Source organism: Eleutherodactylus coqui, chromosome 13 (genome assembly GCF_035609145.1).
Source record: "Eleutherodactylus coqui strain aEleCoq1 chromosome 13, aEleCoq1.hap1, whole genome shotgun sequence".
NCBI classification, from domain to species: domain Eukaryota; kingdom Metazoa; phylum Chordata; class Amphibia; order Anura; family Eleutherodactylidae; genus Eleutherodactylus; species Eleutherodactylus coqui.
The window spans coordinates 22,394,871-22,422,477 of NC_089849.1; the positions used below are offsets into that span (position 1 = coordinate 22,394,871).

The window sequence follows — 27,607 nt, forward strand, 5'->3', positions numbered from 1 at the left end:
ATATGCATGTATATACTAGTCTAGCGACCTCGTTGGAAGGTGCTCAGATCGCTGGTTCTTACCATCTAATGTGGATTCACACTGTATGCTCGCTCATGTGTATGATAAAATCCTGTGTGCACTCCCGAATATATATATATTTTGTAATATAAATGACACTAAAACTCTTTTCTAGCCATTTTATAAATGGTGGGTTCTTATGCATGCTGGGAGTTGTAGAGAGCCGCAAGTAGAGGTGTAACTTGAAGCTTCTGGGCCCCGATGCAAATCCTGTAACAGGGCCCTGAACTATAATGCTTTATTCATAGTACTGGGCTCCCTATATGAAGACGAGGGTCTTTTGAGCCCCCTAAGGCTCCTGGGCCCGGGTGCAACCGCATCCCCTATAGTTACGCCCCACCTGTATGAGTACTTGCTACATCCTAGCTGCAGTGCAGCGCCCCCACCTGCCTGTTCTACTTCACTTCCGCACGATTCCCTCTACATAATGCGTTACCATTGTTCAGCTATTTTGACTTCAAAGCAATTAATGTGATTATGTCGCCAATGAAGAATTATGTCAAACAGAAATTACATTTTGTATGTCGGAGTCACACTGCAAATTAAAACACTATGTTACTTTGATGGGTTCCAATTAATTGTCCAGGGGGAGCGAGGGTCCGTATAAGGTGATAGTCATGAGATGAACTTCCTGCAACTATGTACAGTAGCTCAGACGTACAGTATAAGGGCTGTCAGACCAATGTTATATAAGGACCTTCATGTGTTAGGGCTCGGTCACACGGGCGTTTTTTGGTCCGATCTGCAGACGCGCTTGCGATCTGCAGATCTATAGACCCAATGCATCCCAATGGGAGCAGGCACATGTCCGTTTTTTATGCGGATGTGCGATAAATTATAGGACACAACGATTCGCAGAACGCGCCTATCTGCGTTCTGCGCATCGTTGTGTTCTATATATGCGCTCAATGGGGCCGGCGGCAGCAGCGCCGACCCAATTGAGAACATATACTAAAGATCGTTCTCCTCTGCCACAGCTATAACAGGGTGAATGGGTGAGTGAGAGCTGCCTCTGATTGGTGAGGGCTGTGACCAATCAGAGGCAGCTCATTCAGCAGGCGGGGATTTTAAATCCCCGCCTGCTGAATACTACACAGAGCAGTTCAGGAGAACTGCCGGCCGGACGCGGCTGAACTCCGGCTGCAGAAAAAAGGTGAGTATCCTTTTTTTTTTTTTTTTACACATTTTCAGGATGCTTTTCAGGGAAGGGCTTATATTTAAAGCCCTTCCCCGAAAATTCATACAGCGCTTGCCGGCAGCCCATTGCTTTCAATGGAGCCGGCTGTATTGCCGGCTCCATTGAATTCAATGGGCGAACATCGTTCTCCTCTGCCACAGCTGTGGCAGAAGATAGCGGGCAGCGCTCTTTTGATCGGGCCCTTTCGCTGAAAACGCTGCTAGGTGCAGATTTTTCAGTGAATCGTCGGCCCCGGTCAAGCGATTTGCGGATGCGCATCCGTTATGCGATCCGCAAATCGCGGGAAAAAACGCCCGTGTGACTTAGGACTTAGGGTGTACATATATAACTCTAAAACCATATAAGTCCTTGAGAACTGATATGTATACAGATGTAGCATGCAAATTAGCTCACCTCCAGAAAGGAGAGACTAAAGGCTGGTTTAGACACGATTCTTGCTCAAAAATTGCTCAAACCCGTCTTTTGAGCGAGAATCATTGTGTCTAACTGCACTGACATCGTGCAGTTTTCGTTAACGATCAGCCTTATCAGGAGTTCACAGCGGGATACCTCTGATACTATTGTTTCAGCTGGTATCCCGCTCAGTGAACACAACCGGGTATGAAGAACACAGTGGTTCAGCTGTGTTCTGCATACCCCGCTCGGAGCGCTCAGCTGTATAACAGCTGAGTGCTCAGAGAAGAGAACAGCTGGATGCAGAAGACTAGCGCCCCCGCTTGTCTTCTGCACACCCCGCTTGGAACGCAAAGTGATTGCTCAAAACTGTCAATCAAACTGATGTTTGAGCGATCACCTTGCCCTGTAAATGCACACGATTCTTGCTCATAAGATGTCTTTTGAGCGACGTTTGAGCAAGAATCGTTGTGTCTAAACCAAGCTTAACTTGGTAGAGTCTCTGATTTAGCTGATTTGCAATAGATTTCTTCCTTTTGGAGAAGAGCTAATTTGCATACTTTTTCCCATGGTGCATTGCCCATAAGCAAATCTTAATATACCAGTTTAGTCTCTTCAATGAGAACCAGTACCACTCCAAAGCAGGTATACAGCGGTTCCAGAAAGTATTCAATCTCTTTCACTTATTTTACATTTTGTTATGTTATGTTGTGCAAATTAAAAACACCATAGTATTAAATTATACTGCATGTTGACTGGCAGTCTATTAAGCTGTGCCACAGGCATGGCTTAATATGCATTCATTTGTGAGAGCCCTGGGGACCTTCAGAAGGCCCCTGGCTACTTTGGCAACTAAATGGCATCTCACGATCTCATCGCGGGGAGGCCTGTTCGGAACCTCCAAACTCCAATCGGGGCATTGAAATGCCGCTGTCAGCATTTGATGGGTTAACAGCCGCAATCAGCATGAGCACTGATCTAGGATGTTGCTGGCGGGTGTCCGCTGTCAGAGGCCGCCTGTACACGGGCGGAAATCCCGCGGGATTTCCGCCGCTCAAAGCCTGCATAGGAGTGCATTACAATACGCACACCTATGCAGATGGCCGCGGTTTGGAGCGTTTCACGCGGCAAACAAACCGCGGCATGTCCTATTTTTGTGTGGGGCTCGCAGAGCCTTGCACAGATACGTCACTCACCCGGCCGCCGGCTCCGGTCAGCGCATGCGCCGGCTGCCCGGCAGCCGGCGCATGAAAGAGCCGGGGCCGACGGGCGCGACTGAGTACGTGCCGCTCTCTGCAGGTGCTCGGGTCGGGTCCCGCGGCGAAAATTCTCGCCGCCGGATCTGACCCGCATGTCTGCAGGCGGCCAGAAACAGCCGACACCCACGTTACATGCAGTGGGATTGGCTTCTAATCCCATTCCTTACAAACCTGAAAGCTGGAGGGGGAACAAGTACACCCAAAATCGTCAAAGGCTTAAACCATTAATTAAAATTACTAAATCTGTTGTCACTGTATTATTATGAAGTGTTGAGTGCAGAATGATGGGGAAAAAGCTGAATTTTTTTTATTTGCGCACGGCCACAACAATAACAAGATGTAAAAAAGTGAAAGTGTAATTTTCCTGTACATAGGGGGCAGTATTATAGTAGTTATATTCTTGTACAGGGGGGGCGGTATTATAGTAGTTATATTCTTGTACATAGGGGGCAGTATTATAGTAGTTATATTCTTGCACATAGAGGGCAGTATTATAGTAGTTATATTCTTGTACATAGGGGGCAGTATTATAGTAGTTATGTTCTTGTACATAGGAGGCAGTATTATAGTAGTTATATTCTTGTACATAGGAGCTGTATTATAGTAGTTATATTCTTGTACATAGGGGGCAGTATTATAGTAGTTATATTCTTGTACATAGGGGGCAGTATTATAGTAGTTATATTCTTGTACATAGGGGGCAGTATTATAGTAGTTATATTCTTGCACATAGAGGGCAGTATTATAGTAGTTATATTCTTGTAGATAGGGGGCAGTATTATAGTAGTTATGTTCTTGTACATAGGAGGCAGTATTATAGTAGTTATATTCTTGTACATAGGAGCAGTATTATAGTAGTTATATTCTTGTACATAGGAGCAGTATTATAGTAGTTATATTCTTGTACATAGGAGCAGTATTATAGTAGTTATATTCTTGTACATAGGAGGCAGTATTATAGTAGTTATAGTCTTGTACATAGGGGGCGGTATTATAGTAGTTATATTCTTGTACATAGGGGCAGTATTATAGTAGTTATAGTCTTGTACATAGGGGGCAGTATTATAGTAGTTATATTCTTGTACATAGGAGCAGTATTATAGTAGTTATATTCTTGTACATAGGGGGCAGTATTATAGTAGTTATATTCTTGTACATAGGAGCAGTATTATAGTAGTTATATCCTTGTACATAGGAGCTGTATTATAGTAGTTATATTCTTGTACATAGGAAACAGTATTATAGTAGTTATATTCTTGTACATAGGAGCAGTATTACAGTAGTTATATTCTTGTACATAGGAGCAGTATTATAGTAGTTATATCCTTGTACATAGGGAGCAGTATTATAGTAGTTATATTCTTGTACATAGGAGCTGTATTATAGTAGTTATATTCTTGTACATAGGAGCAGTATTATAGTAGTTATATTCTTGTACATAGGAGCAGTATTATAGTAGTTATATTCTTGTACATAGGAGCAGTATTATAGTAGTTATATCCTTGTACATAGGGAGCAGTATTATAGTAGTTATATTCTTGTACATAGGAGCTGTATTATAGTAGTTATATTCTTGTACATAGGAAACAGTATTATAGTAGTTATATTCTTGTACATAGGAGCAGTATTATAGTAGTTATATTCTTGTACATAGGAGCAGTATTATAGTAGTTATATTCTTGTACATAGGAGCAGTATTATAGTAGTTATATTCTTGTACATAGGAGCAGTATTATAGTAGTTATATCCTTGTACATAGGGAGCAGTATTATAGTAGTTATATTCTTGTACATAGGGGGCAGTATTATAGTAGTTATATTCTTGTACATAGGAGCAGTATTATAGTAGTTATATTCTTGTACATAGGAGGCAGTATTATAGTAGTTATATTCTTGTACATAGGGGGCAGTATTATAGTAGTTATATTCTTGTACATAGGAGCAGTATTATAGTAGTTATATTCTTGTACATAGGAGCAGTATTATAGTAGTTATATTCTTGTACATAGGAGGCAGTATTATAGTAGTTATAGTCTTGTACATAGGGGGCGGTATTATAGTAGTTATATTCTTGTACATAGGGGCAGTATTATAGTAGTTATAGTCTTGTACATAGGGGGCAGTATTATAGTAGTTATATTCTTGTACATAGGAGCAGTATTATAGTAGTTATATTCTTGTACATAGGGGGCAGTATTATAGTAGTTATATTCTTGTACATAGGAGCAGTATTATAGTAGTTATATTCTTTCACACAGGAGGCAGTATTATAGTAGTTTTGTTTTTGTATATAGGAAGCAGTCCTTCAGGCTGACCTGTCCCTTATGTTACATGACATATGTAAAGTCCATTGAATGGAGCCTCGTTACGTCATCCACTAAATTGAGGCACAGAAGTGAGCGCGGCTCAGGTTATATAATATGCTTGTTGTTTTGCAGCTCAGCATTGATAAGAGTGTGAGAACAGTCAACACACAGCTGTCTCCAAACAACGCGATTTATTCATGAGATTCAGTCCAAGTATTGGGTCATGTGATGCCGTTCGCGACGGGAGCTTCTTAATTGTAGTTACATAATATTGTGCAAATAGGAAGAAAATTCATCAACAGCTGTGCAATCTTGGAAGACGAGGTGAAGGAGGCAGAGGGAGAGAGGTGAGGATTCCCATGTGTGTCTGCTTTCTCCAGAAAGCCCCTCTAACTAATGATTTTCACGGACGGGAGTGCGGCTTATGGGAGAATTCTTCCTGCTTTACTTATTTAAACATGTGCAATTCACAGATAATGGAGTACGCCTTTCGGTTCTATTAGAACCACGCTCACCTCTAACTTACAAATATTTCAAAGTCCTTAAAAACCTTATCCTTAATTAAACAAACTTAATTTAATTAAAAACAACTGTGATTTAACCCCTGGTTAATTACTAGTGCTGGGCGGTCCTGCTCAGTATCCTCCTGCAATAGCTGACATGCTAGAACAAACCTTATTAGCTATTCAAGACAAATTAATCATATTCATAGCAATCAAAATAAATATTTGATCAAATTAATATACTGTCGTTAAATGCATAAAATATCATATGAACAAAAAATAGATTAATTATTAGGCTGGATTCAGACGACTGTATATCGGCTCGGTTTTCACGCCGAGCCGATATACGTCGTCCTCATCTGGAGGGGGGGGGAGGATGGAAGAGCCAGGAGCAGGAACTGAGCTCCTGCCCCCTCTCTGCCTCCTCTCTACCCCCTTTACGCCCCTCTGCACTATTTGCAATGAAAGGAGGCAGGACGGGGCGGGGCTAAGTTTCGATAATTAGCCCCATCCCGCCTCTCCCAATTTCAAATAGTGCAGAGGGACCGAGAGGTTGCAGAGAGGAGGCGGGAGCTCAGTTTCTGCTCCTGGCTCTTCCAGCCTCCTCCCCCCTGCAGAGAGAGACGCCATATATCGGCTCGGCGTGAAAACCCAGCCGATATACGGTCGACTGAATCCAGCCTAATAATATGTATAATTCCATAGTTAAAGAGGTCGGTTGGCAATTTTATCCATACAAGGTATTATATATCATATAATAAATAAATATATAAAACAGATGTATTCACAATTAATAAATGTACAAAAGATCTGTTTTAAAATTCCTACCTTTAGGATACCTTGTATGTAATGTTAGTATCCAATATGCCTCTCTTTTGAAGATTCGTTCTTGACTGCCTATGCCTTTCTTCTTACTGAGGACCCTTTCAATGCCAAAAAAAGAAAAAGTTTCCAAACTACTTGCATGCTTCTCCAGAAAATGTTTTGCTGCTCCTGAGCTATTAACCATGCCCTTCTTTATACACCCTAGATGTTCCGCTATTCGGGTTTTCAGCTTCCTCTAACCAATGATTTGGGGATAGAGATGAGCGAGCCTACTCGGCCACGCCCCTTTTTCACCCGAGTACCGCGGTTTTCGAGTACTTCAGTACTCGGGTGAAAAGATTCGGGGGGCGACGGGGGGCGGGGGGAGGCGTGGCGGCGCGGTGGGTAGCAGCGGGGAACAGGGGGGAGCCCTCTCTCTCCCCCTCTCCCCCCACTCCCCACTGCAGCCCCGCCACTCACACACGGCGCCCCCCGAATCTTTTTCGCCCGAGTACGGAAGTACTCGAAAATCGCGGTACTCGGGTGAAAAAGGGGCGTGGCCGAGTAGGCTCGCTCATCTCTATTTGGGGAAGTTATGTCCTTGTATTAGTGAGAAGGCTCGCTTCATACTAGTGTGTTTGGGGCCATGTGCTGTCTCTGCTAGTTCACAAGCAGCCCATATTATAGCCTATAGGGCTATGCAGGTTGACATTTTTCTAAAGGTCCGTTCTTAGTGTAGTGGCCAGACTTGGCATTGCAGGCTAAGTTCCCATTGAAGGGGTCCCAGGCAATCTACTACTGATATCTTATTCCGAAGGATATGCCATCAATACTTGACCACTGGAAACGCCTTTAAGCCATACCAAAAGTTGGGCTTAATAAACAAAACACACAACAGCCCTGGGGGCCTTCACAAGGCTGCAGTCACACCCAAACAGCACCCTACCATCTCATTGGGGTGGAGTGTTCAGAAGACAGAGGAAGCTCCTTGCCCGCCATCAGGAAATTGGCGGCAGTGTAATGTAAAGGGTTAATAGCTGCAATTGGAGTAGTCTCTAATTGTAGCCGTTACAGCCTGTTGTCAGTCGGAGCTTCCCTGCTAACTGTGCCAGCCAGGGGCGTAGCGCCTGCTAGAACGTCCCAATACCAGTGCCAGTCAGGGGTGAAGCTGTAAGGGGTACAGAGGTTCGAGTTGCACCTTAACCCTGGTACTCAAGGAAGCCTACAGGCCCTCGACCATATCAGAAGACACCAGTATCACTCATGCCACATGGTGCGTGGAGAAACTGTCTTTGATTATGCTTTGGTGCCCAGTAGATTCAAATTACCATAATGGTGCCAGTTAGACCATTCATAATAATGGTGCCAGTTGAATATTTCTGCCGAGTGTGTGTCCATTAACGTTGCCAGTTGGCTCTCCTTCATCAACAGTGCCATGCCCACATACACAGTGCCAGCTGGAATTCATCTATTAACAATTGTAGCCAGAACACCTTCATTAACTCCTTAATGATGAAGCCCTTTTTTCATGTTTAATTTTACCTCCCCATGTCAAAAAAAATCAGAACTCTTTTATTTTTCCATCCAAGTAGCTGCATGAGGACTTGTTCTTTGCAGAACGAGTTGTACTTTTCAATGGTCCTATTTAATGTAGCATATAATGTACTGAAAAACTTTCCAAAATTTTTAAATGGAGTGAAATGGAAAAGAAACTGCAAATTCTTCGTCTTTGGGTGCGTCTTGTTTTAGAGCATACACACTGCGGCAAAAATGACATGATAACTGTATTCTATGGGTCAATACGATTATGACGATACCAGATTCATCTAGTTTTTTTGCTTTACTTCTTTAAAAAAATATAATATTTTTGAAAAAAGCAAATTATTTTCTACCACCATCTTCTGACTGTCATTAGTTTTTTAGTTTTCCATCAACCTTGTTTTGGGAGGGCTCATTTTTTGAGGGAAACTGAACCGATGAGAAACAGAACAAATTTGTGCATGACACTAAGCTAGGAGGGATGGCTAACACTAGGGAAGAGAGAGAGAGGATTCAAAAAGATCTAGACAAACTTGAACAGTGGGCTGCGACCAATAGAATGGTATTTAACAAGGAGAAATTAAAAGTCCTACATCTGGGCAAGAAAAATGAAAGAAGCGCATACAGAATGGGAGGAATTAGGCTAAGCAGCAGCACATGGGAAAAAGACTTGGGTATACTAATAGATTATAGACTGAACATGAGTCAGCAATGTGATGCAGCAGCCAAAAAGGCAAACACAATTCTGTGATGCATTAAAGGGGTTGTCCCGCGCCGAAACGGGTTTTTTTTTAATTCAATAGGCCCCCCAGTCGGCGCGAGACAAACCCAATGCATGTGTTAAAAAAAAAAAAAGTTTAGTACTTACCCGAATCCCCGCGCTGCGGCGACTTCTTCCTTACCTTACTAAGATGGCCGCCGGGATCTTCACCCACGATGCACCGCGGGTCTTCTCCCATGGTGCACCGTGGGCTCTGTGCGGTCTCCTGATTGGCTGGAATCGGCACACGTGACGGGGCGGAGCTACGCGATGACACGTAGAAGGGGGCGGAGCCAGAACACCGCTCATGCCGAGACCCAAAAGAAGGGAGAAGACCCTTCTGCGCAAGCGCGTCTAATCGGGAGATTAGACGCTGAAATTAGACGGCACCATGGAGACGGGGACGCCAGCAATGGAGCAGGTAAGTGAATAACTTCTGTATGGCTCATATTTAATGCACGATGTATATTACAAAGTGCATTAATATGGCCATACAGAAGTGCTTACCCCCACTTGCTTTCTCGGAACAACCCCTTTAAGAGAAGCATAGAGTCTAGATCACGTGAAGTCATTATCCCCCTCTACTCTTCCTTAATCAAACCTCATCTGGAATACTGGGTCCACTTTGAGGGACGTTTCCATTGGTAACATTTGGGAGTACATACGACTTTTTGATCACTTTAGTTTTAAAAATCTTCTTGGCGATGAGGTGACTAAAAATAAGTGCAATTTTGGCATGGCTTAATAGGCAATCAGCCATGGTAGCCCTGGGGGCCTTAAGAAGGCTCCAGGTTGCCATTGTAATAGAATGGCATTTTGTGATCTCATGGGGGACCCCCGAATACCGATTGACAGTGACAGTGGCATTTAAAGCGTTAACAGCTGCGATCAGCATTTACACTGATCATGGCTATTGCAGGCAGGTTTCAGCTGTCAAAGACAGCTAGCACCCGCCCTGTATGGAGAGGGATCAGCTTCATACAAACCCTGCATGCCCAGGATGTAAATGTACACCCTGGGGTGTGAAGGGGCTAAAATTGACAGCCACAGCCCTTCCCATACCAGTGCCAACTAAGGTGTCCTATTAATAGATTTGCCCAAAGAGTGCCCATTAATACTGTGCAGAATGCCCACACTAATAGTGCCAATTGAAGAGCTCTCATTTGCTCAGAGGAGCCAGTAATGAGTAACCAATCAATCATATCAAAGACTTCCCCCAAAGATCTTCCAATCAGTATGTAGAAAACTTAACAGCCCTAAGAGTGCCTACAGTGGGTGCTAACCAGCTTTCCGAGAGTCCTGAATGGTAACTCTATTCTTTAAAGGGGTTGACCAGTGTTAGAAAGACATGGCCGCTTTCTTCCAAACACAGCGCCACCCTTGACAATAGGGTTGTATGTTGAATTGCAGTTCAGCTCCAATGAAGTAAATTGGAGCTGAGCTGCAATACCAGACACAACCCATTGCCAAGGGTGGCGCTGTGTTTGGAAGGAAGCAGCCATATTTTTCTAACCCTGGATAGCCTGTTTAATGCAACAATACACCTATAGGTCATAGAACAGATGTCATCTTCAGTATCTTTCAGGAAGACACATAGTCATTATTCAATAACTGAAGACTGAATACTCTATGTAGCACTTAGGAGATCATGTGACCAATTAGAAGGCACAGTATGTTCTCTCGTTGGTGTGTGTACATTGAAACCTGCTGACGGTACAATCAGCTATATGCACATCTATAGGAGGGTAAACACGGAGGATACATCATACGGCAGGACATTCATCTCCATGCTGTCTTGCCTGATGCCCCCCCTTATGGAATACAAACAAAGACCTGATGTGGGGAGAGGAGGAGGAATCTGCCATCTGTTACCTGCAAATGTGATGACACACAGCGACCGTGACGGTCATAGGACAAAGTGGGTGACAATATGGCCGCTCTTGTAGCTCACAATGGTTAAACCCCAATTGTAGGACATTTTAAGAACATGGTTGACATTTTTGATAGGTCGCCTCAAGGAGATCCCGAGAAGCATCGCATGAAGTGCGCAGCGCGAAAGTTTTTTTTAACATATGGGCCATTTATTTATATAGAGTATGACTTCAACTCGAGCTATTTGAATCACTAGTAGCGCACAAGACCCTTTTATTGATGAGCAAACTTTTCAAAAGTTCAGTTCAGCCAGTTTGACAAATGTTGGCAGAATTTTGGGTTCGAATCGATTCAGATCTTCATCAATGCTCTTAATACTGGTGTATAACACTAAGAGAAGTAGAAGAAGAGGAGGAGGAAGAAGGGAGAGAGAGATAAAGATTAGATGAACAGGAAGATGAAGGGGAAAAGGAGGAAGACAAAGAAGGGGAAAAGGAAGATGAAGAATAAGATGATCAGGAAAAGGAACAGGAAGAAGAAGACCTTTTAGTGAGTTCAGACAAACCATCAGTTCGGGATCACACTGAACCAAACTTTTAGCAAAGTTCGACTCAAAATAGATCTCAACTGCCTAGGTTACCCAACACTATCCTCTTCATCACACCCCAAAATAAATACAGACCCCACTGCAGTTCCCCTAAACTAATGGAAGAGTGAGCAATGACTATACACTTAAAGGGGTTGTCCCGCGCCGAAACGTTTTTTTTTTTTCCAACCCCCCCCCCCCCCCCCCGTTCGGCGCGAGACAACCCCGATGCAGGGACCTAAAGAAAAATCCGCACAGCGCTTACCTGAATCCCCGCGCTCCGGTGACTTCTTACTTACCGGCTGAAGATGGCCGCCGGCATCTTCTCCCTCTGTGGACCGCAGGGCTTCTGTGCGGTCCATTGCCAATTCCAGCCTCCTGATTGGCTGGAATCGGCACGTGACGGGGCGGAGCTACACGGAGCTACACGGAGCCCCATTGAGAACAGAAGAAGACCCGGACTGCGCAAGCGCGGCTAATTTGGCCATTAGACGGCGAAAATTAGTCGCCTCCATGGGAACGAGGACGCCAGCAACGGAGCAGGTAAGTGAAAAACTTCTTATAACTTCTGTATGGCTCATAATTAATGCACAATGTATATTACAAAGTGCATTATTATGGCCATACAGAAGTGTATAGACCCACTTGCTGCCGCGGGACAACCCCTTTAAGCGCCACAATTTTGCAGTTGAAATTTCTTATTGCAGTTTACTGCGGTGATTTACATTCTGGGAAATGTTTGTAGACCCGAGACTGAAGAGTAATGTGAAGTGGGAAAACTAACTGCCAATCAGTTGGAATCAAACTTACAAACTATTTGCAATACCAACCAGCAGAATAGTGAGTGCAGCTCTGGAGTATAATACAAGATGTAACTCAGGATCAGTACAGGATAAGTAATGTATGCACACAGTGACTCCACCAGCAGAATAGTGAGTGCAGCTCTGGAGGATAATACAAGATGTAACTCAGGATCAGTACAGGATAAGTAATGTATGTACACAGTGACTCCACCAGCAGAATAGTGAGTGCAGCTCTGGAATATAATACAAGATGTAACTCAGGATCAGTACAGGATAAGTAATGTATGTACACAGTGACTCCAGCAGCAGAATAGTGAGTGCAGCTCTGGAGTATAATACAGGATGTAACTCAGGATCAGTACAGGATAAGTAATGTATGTACACAGTGACTCCACCAGCAGAATAGTGAGTGCAGCTCTGGGGTATAATACAGGATGTAACTCGGGCTCAGTACAGGATAAGCAATGTATGTATACAATGACTCCACTAGAAGAATAGTGAGTGCAGCTCTGGAGTATAATACAGGATATAACTCAGGAGCAGTACAGGATAAGTAATATATGTACACAGCGACTCCACCAGCAGAATAGTGAGTGCAGCTCTGAAGTATAATGCAGGATGTAACTCAGGATCAGTACAGGATAAGTAATGTATATACACAGTGACTCCACCAGCAGAATAGTGAGTGCAGCTCTGGAGTATAATACTGGATATAACTCAGGATCAGTACAGGATGAGTAATGTGTGCACACAGTTACTCCACCAGCAGAATATGGAGAGCAGGTCTGACTATAATGGGATCTGTCAGGCTTTGTACAGGATGAAATAGCAGTGCATGAAATGCTATTTCATTGTGTATTTTCTTGGAATTCAGCAATGGAGGTCCCGAATGAAATCTCCAAAGCTAATGTTAGCAGACTTTAACAGGGTTGTATACTTCAGGCAGCCCCCTTCCATATGCCATAAAATCTAATGTCTGTGGCCAGTATAGGAGACCCTCATCTATACATAGCACATTCATTTCAGCCCTACTGACATTAAGGGGCTTTGTTAGAGCCCAGCATGGTATGGTAAGAGTTGGTCACGACACGTGTGTTTTATGTATTCTATCGGAGGACATGAATGTTACTTCGTGGTGACGGACGCACTTTCCAGTTACTTTGGAAATGTCAGCAGATCAATTTTTTTTTCATGGAAAATTGCCGAGCGATCTCTCTATTCTCCCCGCAGAGCTGACATTTCTAAGTATTTCCAAGCAGAAAGAAGCCGTCTAGAGTCCAACAAACCTTGGAAATATTTCTGACTATTTATAGAAGTGTATCTTTACTGAAAACCCCACAGTGTAAGGCCGTGCTATACAGTGGTAAGCATAAAACGCTGTTTGGGTCCTGTAGCGTTTTTACAGATGTGGAGCCAACCGTGACCCTATAGCGGCAAAATTGTACCATGTACGCATGTTGTCATGCGCAGTACACCTATACAATACACAGCAAACATACGCCCGTGTGCAGCCAGCCTAAGGGACCTTTCACATGGGACAGAAAAAGTAGCACAACGTCCTGCAAGCCACTGTAAATTCAAAAATGCTTCTAAACCTGCCTGCAATTCTGCATCAATTACATCCTAGGATAGTAAAGGAAGCAGCAGAGGTAATTGTTGAACCACTCGCCATAATCTTTGAAAATTCATGGAGAACAGGAGAAGTCCCAGAAGATTGGAAAAGGGCAAATGTTGTCCCTATCTTCAAAAAAAGGGAAGAAGGTGGATCCAGGAAACTACAGGCCTGTGAGCCTGACTTCTATACCAGGAAAGATGTTTGAACAAATTATTAAACAGCCTGTATGCAAGTACTTGGATAAAAATGGAGTGATTAACCAGACCCAGCATGGGTTTGTAACAAAGAAGTCATGCCAGACTAATCTAATTTCCTTCTTCGATAGAATCACCAGCTAGGTTGATCAGGAAAATGTGCTGGATATAGTATATCTTGACTTTAGTAAAGCATTTAACAAAGCATCTTATACTATACTTATTATAAACTATTAGGTGGATTCACAACTGGCTGAGTGATCGTACTCAAAGAGTGGTCATAAATGGCTGCACATCCAAGTGGAAGAATGTATCAAGTGGGGTACTACAAGGCTCTGTCCTGGACCCAGTGCTGGTCAATGTTTTTATAAATGATCTGGAGGAGGGAATTGATGAGAAACTGAACAAATTTGGGGATGACACAAAGCTAGGAGGGATAGCTAACACTAGGGAAGAGAGAGTATTCAAAAGAATCTAGAAAAGCTTGAACAGTGGGCAGCGACTAACAGAATGGTACTTAACAAGGAGAAATGCAAAGTCCTACATCTGGGCAAGAAAAATGAAAAAGGCACATACAGAACGGGAGGAATTGGGCTAAGCAGCAGCACATGTGAAAAAGACTTGGGTATACTAATAGATCATAGACTGAACATGAGTCAACAGTGTGATGCAGCAGCCAAAAAGGCAAACACAATTCTGTGATGTATTAAGAGAAGCATAGAGTCTAGATCACGTGAGGTCATTATCCCCCTCTACTCTTCCTTAGTCAGACCTCATCTGGAATACTGTGTCCACTTCTGGGCACCCCACTTTAAAAAGACATAGACAAACTGGAGCAAGTTCAGAGAAGAGTTACCAAGATGGTGAGCGGCCTGCAAATCATGTCCTATGAGAAACGGTTAAAGGATCTGGGAATGTTCAGCTTGCAAAAAAGAAGTCTGAGAGGAGACTTAATAGCCGTCTACAAATATCTGAAGGGCTATCACAGTGCAGAGGGATCAGCCCTATTCTCATCTGTACAAGGAAAGACTAGAAGCAATGGGATGAAACTGAAAGGGGGGAGACACAGATTAGATATTAGAAAAAAGTTTCTGACAGTGAGGGTGATCAATTAGTGGAACAGGTTGCCACTGGAGGTGGTGAGTTCTCCTTCAATGGAAGTGTTCCAACAAAGGCTGGACAGACATCTGTCCGGGATGATTTGGTAAATCCTGCACTGAGCAGGGGGTTGGACCCGATGACCCTGGAGGTCCCTTCCAACTCTACCATTCTAGGATTCTATGATCAAAATGTGCAGTCAGATTTTGGAGTGGAATTCCACAGCTGTGGATTTGGCTGCGCCCTGCGGCGTAATTCCACCCCGTGCAAAAGGCCCCAAAGGGCTCATTTATATTTTTGCATATACCCTCAATGTTATGGGCTTCGACAGACGCACCTATGCGCAAATACAACGGAGCGTATTTGCACATGAACAAGGTTTAAAGATGGCAATAATCAGGCTGATACTTGTGTATAAGCGCATAGTAATGCAATTTTTGCGCTCGCAATGCCATTTCACAAGCCCAGAAGTGGACACAGTATTCCAGATGAGGTCTGACTAAGAAAGAGTAGAGGGGGATAATTACCTCACGTGATACTCCCTTTCACAAACGATTTTCCCGATTGTTATATGAAAGAAACTTGCATGGAAAAATAAGCCATTGATTTCAATGAGTTCATTTAAATGAGCGATTTTACACTCCTACCAATAGTGCGAGATCGATCTATTCATGGGCGATTCTAGAAGAGAATCACCCATCATTTCCTAAGGCAGACAAAATTAAATTGCACTGGCATGTAAATGCGATTTTCATGTGAGTGCCGTGCAATTTACTATTTTTAACTATACACGCGCGTGAAAAACGTAAGTACAGCGATATGATGCACATTTCTTGGATTACAGTATTTTTCCGTGTATAAGATGCGCTTTTTTTACAAATATTTTGCTCAAGAATCGCACCGCATCTTATACACGGGATGTAAGTTTTCATTAGAAACGATCCAACGAAAAACCTACATGAATGTTGGCCGCAGGATACTGCTCAGCAGCGCTCAGAGCAGCAGTGCGGAGAAGCAGGGCAGCGACGCAGAGAAGCAGGGCAGCGGTGCGGCTAGGTGAATATGCCTGCACCCTCACACATACACACTACACACATACCGTGTTTCTCCGAAAATAATTTGTTCAAAAAGGTTTAACTTTTTTACATGTATAGCTGCCTGGACACTATTTAAATTGACTTTTTAAATTAACTGTTAGCAGGGCTTAATTTTGGAGTAGGGCTTTTATTTCAAGCATCCTCAAAAAGCCTGAAAAATCATTTTGCATCCTCAAAAATTCTGGAAAATCATGCTATGTCTTATTTTCAGGGAAACAGGGTATACATTACACACACAGCACATATACAGTGCATACATACATACAACACAGTTTACTCACCAGCCTTCTCCTCTGAGTGCTGTCTCAGCAACCTGAAAACAGCAACCTCTCGCGAGACAGCGGGGTGCTGTGAAGAGCTACAGAGACCTGTCGGGCAGCACGGAGAGGACGGTCCGGTGAGTATAACAAGGACCTATAGTCGGATTTAAACATAGAGCAATACTATGCACTGTTTTATGTTTAAAATTAGAGATGAGCGAGCATACTCGCTAAGGGCAAATACTCGAGCGAGTATTGCCTTTAGCGAGTACCTCCCCGCTCGGAAGAAAAGATTCGGGTGCTGGCGGGGGAGAGCGGTGAGTTGTGGGAGTGAGTAGGGGGGAGAGAGAGATCCCCCCCCCGTTCCTCCCCGCTCTCCCCCGTCGCTCCCCGCCCCCCGCCAACACCCGAATCTTTTGAGACGAGCGGGCAGGTACTCGCAAAAGGCAATACTCACTCTATTTAAAATCTCTTTTTCTTAATTTTGGGTGGGAAAGTGGAGGATGTCATATTATAACAGATAGCTTGCACATAATAATCATCTCATCAGGCTTCTTACAGGTCAGGTGGCAAAAGGTTAAGCAGGAAGAAGCCTAAAAGTCCTAGATCTTCTCTACTATGTGTCCTCATTTCCCTGTAGTGCCTCCGCAGGTGAAGTAAAGCATTACACTATTTGGTCCTCTAAAGAAAAAAAGGCTTCATCACTTTCCTTTGTGCTGTAAAGATGGCATCACATTTAAAGGACGTGCCTAATGTACAAAAATCAGCATATTGCTAATCCTACACCTTATGATGGGGGCAATACTCCCCTCTCCCGGAAGTGTCCCCCTAGTTCTCAGTGGCATTCTGCCAGCCAGTGGTGGATGCAGGCCAAACTTTATCACTCACAGAACCTCTGCTGTATGACATTGTGCGCTCAGGGCATAGCCGGACTCCTATAGCCTATGCACGGATCACGCAGTGCCAGACAGCAGCGCCTTTGTGAATGATAAAGTCTGACCTGCAGCCACCACTAGCCACCGCAGAGCAATGGTAGCGGGGTACCTGGGCTGGCTGCCTGGCACAAAGGAAGCAAAGTAACTTTGGAGGCACTATTTAGGGGCATACTAACTTTAGGGTTCCTAACTTTAGTGACACATTAATTTTGGGGACACTATTTGGGACACAGTAACTTTGGAACTATTATTTTGGAAGGCATAAAGGGGGCATTATTTTTTGTAATGGGCAGTATGGGGGAACTATTACTATGTAAATGGCACTAAGAGGAGCGGGGGTAGCAGAAGGATGGGGAGTTTGTGTGCAGAGATAAGGAAGTAGACAGCACCGTTCTTAGTGTAGTGGCCAGACTTGGTATTGCAGGCTAAGTTCTCATTGAAGGGGTCTCAGGCAATCTACTACTGATATCTTATTCCGAAGGATATGCCATCAATACTTATGAAGAGATAAGTCATGGCTGGAACAAGTCTTCATGACAGTATGGACCCAGATGGAGAAGAAAACAAAAGCAGACAACTCCAAGAGAAAATGCCATCACTGGAGGTAACTGCACTGTAAACACTATCATTATATAGAGCTGCTATCTAACTAGCATTTGGTAGAGGTACTGTATTTAAGCAGAGGGTAGGTAGAACATGTCTTTAGGTCTGTACCCCTGATCTCTGGGGACTCAAGCAGTGATGCAGTAGAAAGTTTGGTTGTCGTAAGGGAATCCACATAAATGATGGCAGCTGATGTTTTATACATATGTTTCAGCCATTTTTAATTTCCTGTTCTTGTCTTATTATTTGCACACACGGCGGCCATTGTTTTCGGTAAGCTTTAGAAGGTCCTCCTGCTCTGCGCAGTCCTGGATGAGGACCGTCTTATCTCTCCTCGTATTCTCCGGCAGCACAAAGAGATCCAGGAATGAGCGGCTAATGTGACTCCTTCTTCACCGCATCCAATAAGTCGTACATCTGGCAGCCTGCCCGGAATAAAACCCTCTACTTAATTCAGCCGCCACTCCGATAGTAGTAATGTTCTCAGTTTATCCCCAGTAAGCACTCGTCTGTTCTCTGGCGTCAGCCATTTAAATACCAGCAGAACCTAAAACCTCAGCTGCTTATATGTAAGAACCTAAAAGTATTCACACACGTAAGAAGATGCGGAGGAGATAATAGGAGGCTCCCAATGTAAAGTACAGAGAGTTCTGGCTGATAACAGAGAGTGATAGTATTGAAGTCTAAACATAAAATAATTTGCAGTGCAGTTTAATGCGTTATATTTTTCTCTGTTGTCAGCCATGATTGGTTCTGAGGAGGGTGTATACAGTGTTCCTCAATAAGCAACCTTTGGTGTTAAGAAAGAAGTGCTGGTAGAAATTATGTTCATTTTTCAAGATGCGATATAGATTCTATACCAAAACCACATGTACCTCAATAATGGTGCCACCCACAGTACCTCCCTAATGGTACAAACCGTAGTATATCCATAGTGGTGCCACCCACAGTACCTCCCTAATGGTACAAACCGTAGTATATCCATAGTGGTGCCACCCACAGTACCTCCCTAATGGTACAAACCGTAGTATATCCATAGTGGTGCCACCCACAGAACCTCCCTAATGGTACAAACCGTAGTATATCCATAGTGGTGCCACCCACAGTACCTCCCTAATGGTACAAACCATAGTATATCCATAGTGGTGCCACCCACAGTACCTCCCTAATGGTACAAACCGTAGTATTTCTATTGTGGTGCCACCCACAGTACCTCCCTAATGGTACAAACCATAGTATATCTATTGTGGTGCCACCCACAGTACCTCCCTAATGGTACAAACCATAGTATATCCATAGTGGTGCCACCCACAGTACCTCCCTAGTGGTACAAACCGTAGTATATCCATAGTGGTACCACCCACAGAACCTCCCTAATGGTACAAACCGTAGTATATCCATAGTGGTGCCACCCACAGTACCTCCCTAATGGTACAAACCGTAGTATATCCATAGTGGTGCCACCCACAGTACCTCCCTAATGGTACAAACCGTAGTATATCCATAGTGATGCCACCCACAGAACCTCCCTAATGGTACAAACCGTAGTATATCCATAGTGGTGCCACCCACAGAACCTCCCTAATGGTACAAACCATAGTATATCTATTGTGGTCCCACCCACAGTACCTCCCTAATGGTACAAACCGTAGTATATCCATAGTGGTGCCACCCACAGTACCTCCCCAATGGTACAAACCATAGTATATCTATTGTGGTCCCACCCACAGTACCTCCATAATGGTACAAGCCACAGTATATTCCTAGTGGTGCCACCCACAGTACCTTCATAATAATGGTACCCACAGGACCTCCTTAATGGTGCAAACCATTATATATTCATAGTGGTGTCATCCACGGTACCTCCATAATTGTGGTAACCACAATACTTCTATAGTGATGCAATTCACATTACCTTTATAATTGTGGCATCATTATCTCCATAATGGCTCCAACCACTGTACCTCCATAATGGTGTTACCCAAAGTACCTCCATAATGGCAGCAGAATGGTGCCACCAACATACTACATTAGTGATTCCTTCCACAGTACTTCTAAAATAATGGTAACATGCTGGAGCCACGCTCAGCACTACTATAATTATGCCACCACAGTAGCCATCTATCCAACAGTCATAGCATCTCCAAAATGTTTCCACCTAGAGTACCTTCATAAAGGTGACACCTACACTACATCCTTAATCATGCTTTCCGCAATGTCTTTATAATTGACACACCCACAATACCTTCATAATGGTGACACCCATAGTACCTCTATAATAGTGCTACGCACAGTACCTCGTTAATGGAACCACCCACAGCATCTTCATAATAGAGCCACTCACAGTTCCTCTTTAATGATGCTACCCACAGTACTTCCATAATGGTGCCACCCACAGTATCTCTATACAAGACAGTCATAACACCTCCATAATGGTACCACCCACAGTAATGTATATAATGGTGCTTGCCACAGTACCTCCATTAGAGAGAGCCAAATTACTTCTACATCACCTCTATAAGAGACAATGATGCCCTATAAGAGGGGCATAGCCACAATGTCTTATAAGAGGTGGACCACCATAAAAATACTAGCCACAGTACCTCCATAGCACAGCCGGACATAATACTTTCATATAGACTGCCACACTCCTATAGACCAGTGGAAAGTTGTATGGAGGAATAACCCCTCCTCTACTTCTGGCACCTAACATGCAGGAAGGAATATCCAGTCCCAAAATCTACACTGCGAACGTGCCGATTTTGGTGCAGAATTCCAGGATGGCATATTCCACAAAGCTGCTGCAGAGTATTCTGTCCCCTGTAAAAGCTCCCTATATCTGCTATAGACCTGTACAGAGTGAGTCATGTATGTGTATGTACAGCCACTACTCCATACAACTCCCCAAATAGGAGGCGAACTTGGACATCCACTAGTAGGCGCTAAGATCATCCACTGGTATATTTGGAGGAATGGGATTGTGTGGTGCATTGAAAGATATTCCCTATAATATACAGGCTCTCGACCAATCAGAACTTTGTAGTTTATTAAAAAAAAACTCACTGCACTGTGATTGGCTGCCAGACACAACAATGGTCCTTTATCTTGAAGACAGCTTCTAGGATAAGATATGACTTCTGCTTTGACACCTAATTAGTGCATAGTTTATAATGACTGGAATTAGGTCTTTGCTGCTGATTAATTTATACCAATCTTATAATGATTATAATTTACCAAACAAATTAGAACTTCAGATTAGTCCCGTATAATAATCATCTCTGCCAGTGAGATTGTGCTGTCAACCCCTAAAATGTTCATCAGGCCGCGCCGTCTACAGTAAATGAGAAGATCTTCTGGATCCAGATCCCCATTTACATCTACATCCATGGGTAATGTGTATACCAGGGGGTTCCCTAAAAGAAATGGTGGGCGGTGTTACTAGTGACGGCTTCTGTTGCAAGTTAACCCTTTCCAATCCACTGTCTGACGTCTGAGGACATTCTGACTGAAGGTTGTACAGCTTCAATGTCGGAAGACGTCCGGCGGGGTATTCTTACTGTATATTACTGGTCGCTCTGTTGTCGGGGGCCTCTCCAGCATGTTCCATACCGCAGTACTGGCTCTAGCCAGCAGATGATGCTATTATATAATGGCAGAAAGAGAAAGCCCCCTAGGAAACCCTGAATCCAAAATTGGATTGTAAAGGGTTAAATGTCCGTGGAACCCTTCTGAGGCAGTATCCAATGTTGTTGGGGAAGGTTGCATTCAGTTCCAGGGATAGTTTCTGCACAAGTTGCCCAGTTTTTCTCCTATTTTGTGACATCCGATTCATATGAACCATCTGCAGTTGTGAAAATTTGTTTCCTTTTCCATTGCTCAAAGCACTCGTAAATAAAAAAAAGTCGCACATAGCGAGATCGGGTGAGGCAAGGGTGTCATGCCGCTTTTCGTCAAAAATTGTTTAACACTCATCGCTGTGTGGGCAAACAGGTGACTAGTTCTTCCATCATGACAACGCACCTGCCTCGTATGTGTGGGTAGTGGCAGCCAAACATATGACCTCGGTGAAAAGTCAAGAAATTACAATTTAATTGGCACCTCCATCAATGATGAGAGGAACAGGTGGCAACAACCATAGACAGCCATTACTGCTCTTTTGTGAGTAGTCCAATAATGCAGGTCCCACCATATGAACAAAGGCAGAGGGAAAGCTCAATGTTCATAGGAGTAGTGTTGACTGAGTGAATCAAAACATTCAAACACTGTTTCAGGTCAAATTTTGCTAAAAGTTCAGTTTGGTGTAAATCCAAAGCTCGGGGAGTTTGTCTCAGCCGAAGCCACAAAAATGTTCTTCTTTATCTTCTTCTTCTGCATAAATATATGCATCATACAAATAAAGGTCATTATTATTATGAAGAAGAAACCCAAACAAACGCCATACAGATATTGTCCTTGGTCAGATTTGAACCTAGGACCCCAGAACTGCCAGGCAATAGTACTAAATGCTGAGCCACCAGGAGAAGAAAGGAAGGAAAAGTATAGTGACACACTGGTTAGTACTGTTGCCTTGCAGCGCTGGAGTCTTAGGTTCAATTCTGACCAAGGATAACATCTGTATGTTTTCCCCATGTTTGTGTGGAATTCTTCATAATAATCATCTTTGTTTATATAGCGCTTACATTAATTAAAGAGTACCAGAAGTAGAACTGCTTTTATGGCTCTTGGACAGTGCTATACATTATATTGTTTCTAGGGGTGAGGTCCGGTTCGGTTTAAACTCATTAGGACTGAACTGAACTTTTTGCCGAAGTTTGACGAACTGGCCAAAACGAACTTTTCAAAAGTTCGCTCAACAATACTGAGGAGCTATTGAGTTGTCATTAGTTGCATGCTTAGTACTTCTATGTACTGTGAACAGGTGAAGGTAGTTGATCTCTCTTCCAAGCACCAGATTTCTTACATTTGTATCAAGAAGACCATAGGACCAAACATATGAGGTTAATGTTGGTGGATCCCACCAAAATTATCAAGTAGTGCTGATAGTCTAGTATGTTGGGTCTTTCAACTGTCCATTGAGAGCAGACATCAGGGAAACTAGCATTTTGCATGTTAATAGGTAAGTCAGTGAGATAGCAGTCCACTGAAGAAGTGGAAGTTATAGGGGATTGATTGACTGAATGAAGATTAGGGAAGATAGTTATCAGTGAAAGAAGTGGAGATTGTAGGAAATAGCTATCAGCCAAGGAAGGGGAGGTTGTTGGAGATGGTTGTCGATCAAACAAGTGGGGGTTGGAAGACATAGCTGTTGACCAAGGAAATTAAGTCAAAAGCGATAGCTGTTGACTGAAGAAATGAAGGTTGGGGTAAATAGCTATTGGCCAAACAGTTGAAGGTAGGGGGAGATAGCTGTTGACTGAAGAAATAGAGGTTGGGGAAAATAGTTGTTCTCCAATCAGTTGAATGTCCGAGAGGGGGAGATAGCTGTTGGCTGAAGAAGTGGATGTTGGGGGAGATAGTTGTTGGTGGAAGAAGTGGATGTTGGAAGAGATAGCCATTGACCAAATGAATGCAGATCAGGGGGAATAACTGTTGACTGAAAAAGTACAGGTCGTAGAACATAGTTGTTGACCAAACAAGTGGAGGTTGAGGAGATAGCTGCTGACTGAATGAATGGACATTGGGGGAGAAAGCTGTCAACTGAATCATTGGAAGGGAGATTGCAATTGAATGAGTTAAGTTGTCAGCCAATAAGTGGAAATAGTTAAAGCAATAGAAAAAAAGGGGCTTGGTGCTTTTTGCAGGAAAGAAACCCGAAGTGCTAACAAAGATTATGATCTTTAATGTCATAAAAAATCCTTAATAAGTGGAAATAGACAGCTATAGTTCTCAGGTGAAGAAGTAGAGATCAAGGAAGATAGTTGTTGGCGAAAAAGATGGACTTTAGGAGAGATAGCTATTGGCTAAAGCACTGGAGGCCAAGGAAGATCGCTGTTGGCCAAATTAGTGGAGATTTTTGGAGATAGCTATCAATCAAAGGAGTGAACATTGGGGCAGATAGTTGTTGACTAAAGAAGTGGCAGTTTAGGGAGATAGCTATTAGCCAGTTAGAGGTCAGGCAAAATAGCTGTTGGCAAAATGAGTGGAGGATAGGGGAGATAGCTGACAACTAAAGAAGTAGCAGTAGATGGAGATAGCTGTTGGCCATAATTGGGGAGGTCATGGGGCTTTAAACTCTCAGCCCAATGAGTGGAGGTCATGGGAGATAGCTGTTGTCTGAATGAGTAGAAGTGGGGGAACATAGCTGTCAACCAAATGCACAACCAACCAATCAGCCCCCACCTTTCATCCTTTTTCATGATATTTCCACACCTTTATGAATACTTATGTACATGAGTTTAAAAAGCAAAAACAATTTCCTTTTTCCTATTATCATATGGAGCTGTTTCTGGTGCAGGACCTCCTCTAGCAGATGTTGCCTTCTGTTGAATATAGATAGTTGTGACTGTACACTAATATGTAATCAGGCCTCCTGACTTGGATTTGGTTACATTTGTTTGGTTCCTTGTATGTTTTTTTTTATTATTGTTGTGGTAGAGGACATGTTTATTCTACATTATGGATGCTGTCATGTGAGGCATGCATGAGGTCATGATTCCCTGCGGTAAGATGTGATTGGATGGGGACATAAAAACATAGAAGACTGATGGCAGAATAAGACCAAATGGTCCATCTAGTCTGCCCTTATATTATAATTTATGTACGGTATTATAAATATTGGGATAAATTGAGAACAGACATGTAAAAATACTATAATGCAAGCTCGTAAGCGGAGGCACTTCAAAAGTTCTCGTAGTATGAAGGGTGGCAGGCCCTACTCCCCGGTCTGCACCTTTTGCAACCCAGATGTTTTTTTATCCATTCTTCCCAATGCCCATTGGTTGATACAGTAGAACCAAGCCTCACCTTGTTGATCCTCTCAAACCTCTTCCCACATTTCAGAACTTGAGACCACCTCTTCCACTAAATAGTTAACAGGGTTATCCCCTTTGGACAGTCCCTTTTTTTTTTTACTAAAAGGGACCTCTACACATAAGCTTAGATCTGCAGTGATCAGGTTTAATCTCAAAAGCAAGTGTTCAATTTTCCTACAGTGCCCCTGCAAGTAAAAAGAGGTATTGTAAGCTCCCATTTAAATCAATGGGCTGTCCAATTTTAAATATGTTCGGTCCTCCAGAGTGAGGGATGCTTTTTGTAGCCACTCTTTGTTCCAGCTACGTGACAGTTTCCATCTGTTGACACAGAACATCCTTTATAGTGAATATGGCAATGGGTTTTATATATCAGACAACCCATTTAACTCCTACTACGGACAGTTCCTTTTTAGTAAAAGGGTCCTCTACAAATAAGCTTAGATCTCCAGTGATCAGATGTAATCTCAACAGCAAGTGTTCAATTTTCGTGCAATGCCCCCGCAGGCGAAAATAAGTACTGCACAGCTCCCATTTAAATCAATGTGCTGTCAATATAATACATCAATTTGTAGGGTCTACCAGAGTGAGAGATGGTCTACACTCTTTGCTCCAACTAGATGATGGTTTCCATCTATTGACACACAATGCCCTCATAGTGTATTTGGAAATGAGCTTTATATATCAGACAATCCATTTAAGCCCTAGTATGGTCACAGGTATCATTTTGAGGTAGAATGCTGTAAATCATGAATGGACTTGGAAATGTCTTACGGTAATATCCACATAAGAAATAAATTGTACTCACTTGCTTTCTGGAACTCACTGTATTTTTGTTGCCTTTGCTTGAGACCTTAATGGAATTATAGGGCTTCCCGTAGTGTTTGGAGCTCATTCTGCTCAGATCCTGGGGGTTAGAAGGTAATGGATTCATAAATAAGATCCGTGCTATCAAGCCATAAAGAACCGTAGCTAGGACCAATGGTATCACATAGAAAATAGTGAAGTCCAAAAAGTAAATGGGAGTGTACAAGTTTCTGGACACCCTGTAGCCACAGTTGACTTGAACTCCATCTGCGAACTTGACCTCCGTGATGTCCACTAGAAAGAACCACATGACGCAGTACATGGAGGTAAAGAGCCACACAAAGCCGATGATCTTCTTGGCTCTGGATACGGTGCAGATAAACTGAGCTTTTATGGAGTGGCAGATAGCAATGTACCTTTCCACGGTAAAGGCAGTGATGGAACAAGCCGAGATGTTGATGCCAAGATACTGTAGGTAGGTAATCACAAGACAGCCAATGTAGCCGTAAACCCAAGAGGCAACCACGTCTGAAATATTGGGCAGTCCTGCAGCAAGTAGGACTATTAAGTCAGCAATGGCCAAACTGACCAGGTAACAGTTTGTTGGGGTCATCATATGTTTGGTTCTTAGGACCACCAACACTACCATGATATTTCCAGCTATGCCAACTCCACAGATCAGGAGAACAAGAAAGATAGTGACCACTTGGACTTCTAGGGCGTTTTGGGGCATATTGTTCAGAGTCTGATTAATCCCAGTGTCATTCATCCCGTCTAGGGATAGTGTGTAATTATCCATGGTCCTACCTGACAAGGTCCTTCCTGGAGATTAGGTTGAGTTTAAGAAATAGGTAAGATAAGAGCAGGAAACTTCAATCAGATCCAAGTACCCTGTTTAAAGACATAATCAGTGTATTACACACATGGTAGAGTGCAAACTGTCCCATTCATATGCTACTAGAGCTGCAGTATATTGTTCCCTGCCATTAGAATCTCATCTTCTTCTGTGAGAAGTTCTACCCCAATGATCACTTCTTTATCGCTTAGAACCACTGAAAAAATGTAGATCTTATCAGAAATTTATCTTAAAGGGGTTGTACCAAAATGGAGCGACTCCTCCTCTTCTAATCACTGCTGCACCCACCCACAGTGACGTGGAGACTGAATGGAGCGGCAATAGCACATGTGCAGTATAGCTCCATTCATTTCAGTGGAGCTGATGGAAATAGCCAAATCCAAGCACTGGGCTATCTCTGGTAGTACCATTGAAGATCAATGGAGCAGCACTGTGCACGGCTCCATTCAATCTCCTTGTTACTGTGGAAGGTGCAGTGAGCCCACAGTGAGGAGGATATGGGGTCATGGAACCCATGTTCTCTAGATTGCTCAGACTTTTCTAAGTGATAAAAGTCCAAGTTTTGTACAAACCCTTTCATTACACCTTTGTCTATAGAGTCTGAAAGGGTTTGTCTTCCTTAAGCAACCTGAGCCTAGTATGAGTGTTGCACGGATTTATGCTTTGTTCCATTTCAAAGAGGGTCCATTTCAGTTGCTAAAACTTGATTGAGGCATTCCTTGCAAACAATAAGCACCTAGTCATTTCTATAGACGTTCTATCATTAATTTCTCTGGGTAACAAGGGCAGATTGTGAGGGTGCCAGTAGTAAGACCCCCCAAGTGATCAACTTCTCATATTGTCCGAATCAGAGCATTCCTTTAAGACTTACTGTATGGATCTCAAATGTAGATGGATCTAACTGATTTGTAAGATTTAATATACATGATGTAGATTTGTTGCAAAGATCGGTGGAACTTTGATTTACTTTTATCTATCTATCTATCTATCTATCACCTATCTATCTCATATCTGTCTATCTATCTATCTAATATCTCTTCTATCTATGTATCTGTCTATCTTTCTATCTACCTATCTATCTATTTAATATCT

At 43.1% G+C, this 27,607-nt stretch overlaps 1 protein-coding gene across 1 annotated transcript in view; it reads right to left on the minus strand.

Moving 5' to 3' along the window:
- LOC136587709 (thyrotropin-releasing hormone receptor-like) overlaps window positions 1-26,503 on the minus strand; it is a 64,048-nt gene extending 37,545 nt beyond the window's left edge. Inside the window, exon 1 of the mRNA XM_066586439.1 lies at window positions 25,661-26,503. Coding sequence (XP_066442536.1) covers window positions 25,661-26,458 — 798 coding nt within the window. The 5' untranslated portion in view covers window positions 26,459-26,503. The remainder of the gene's footprint in view (window positions 1-25,660) is intronic.
- Between the last annotated feature and the right edge of the window lie 1,104 nt (window positions 26,504-27,607).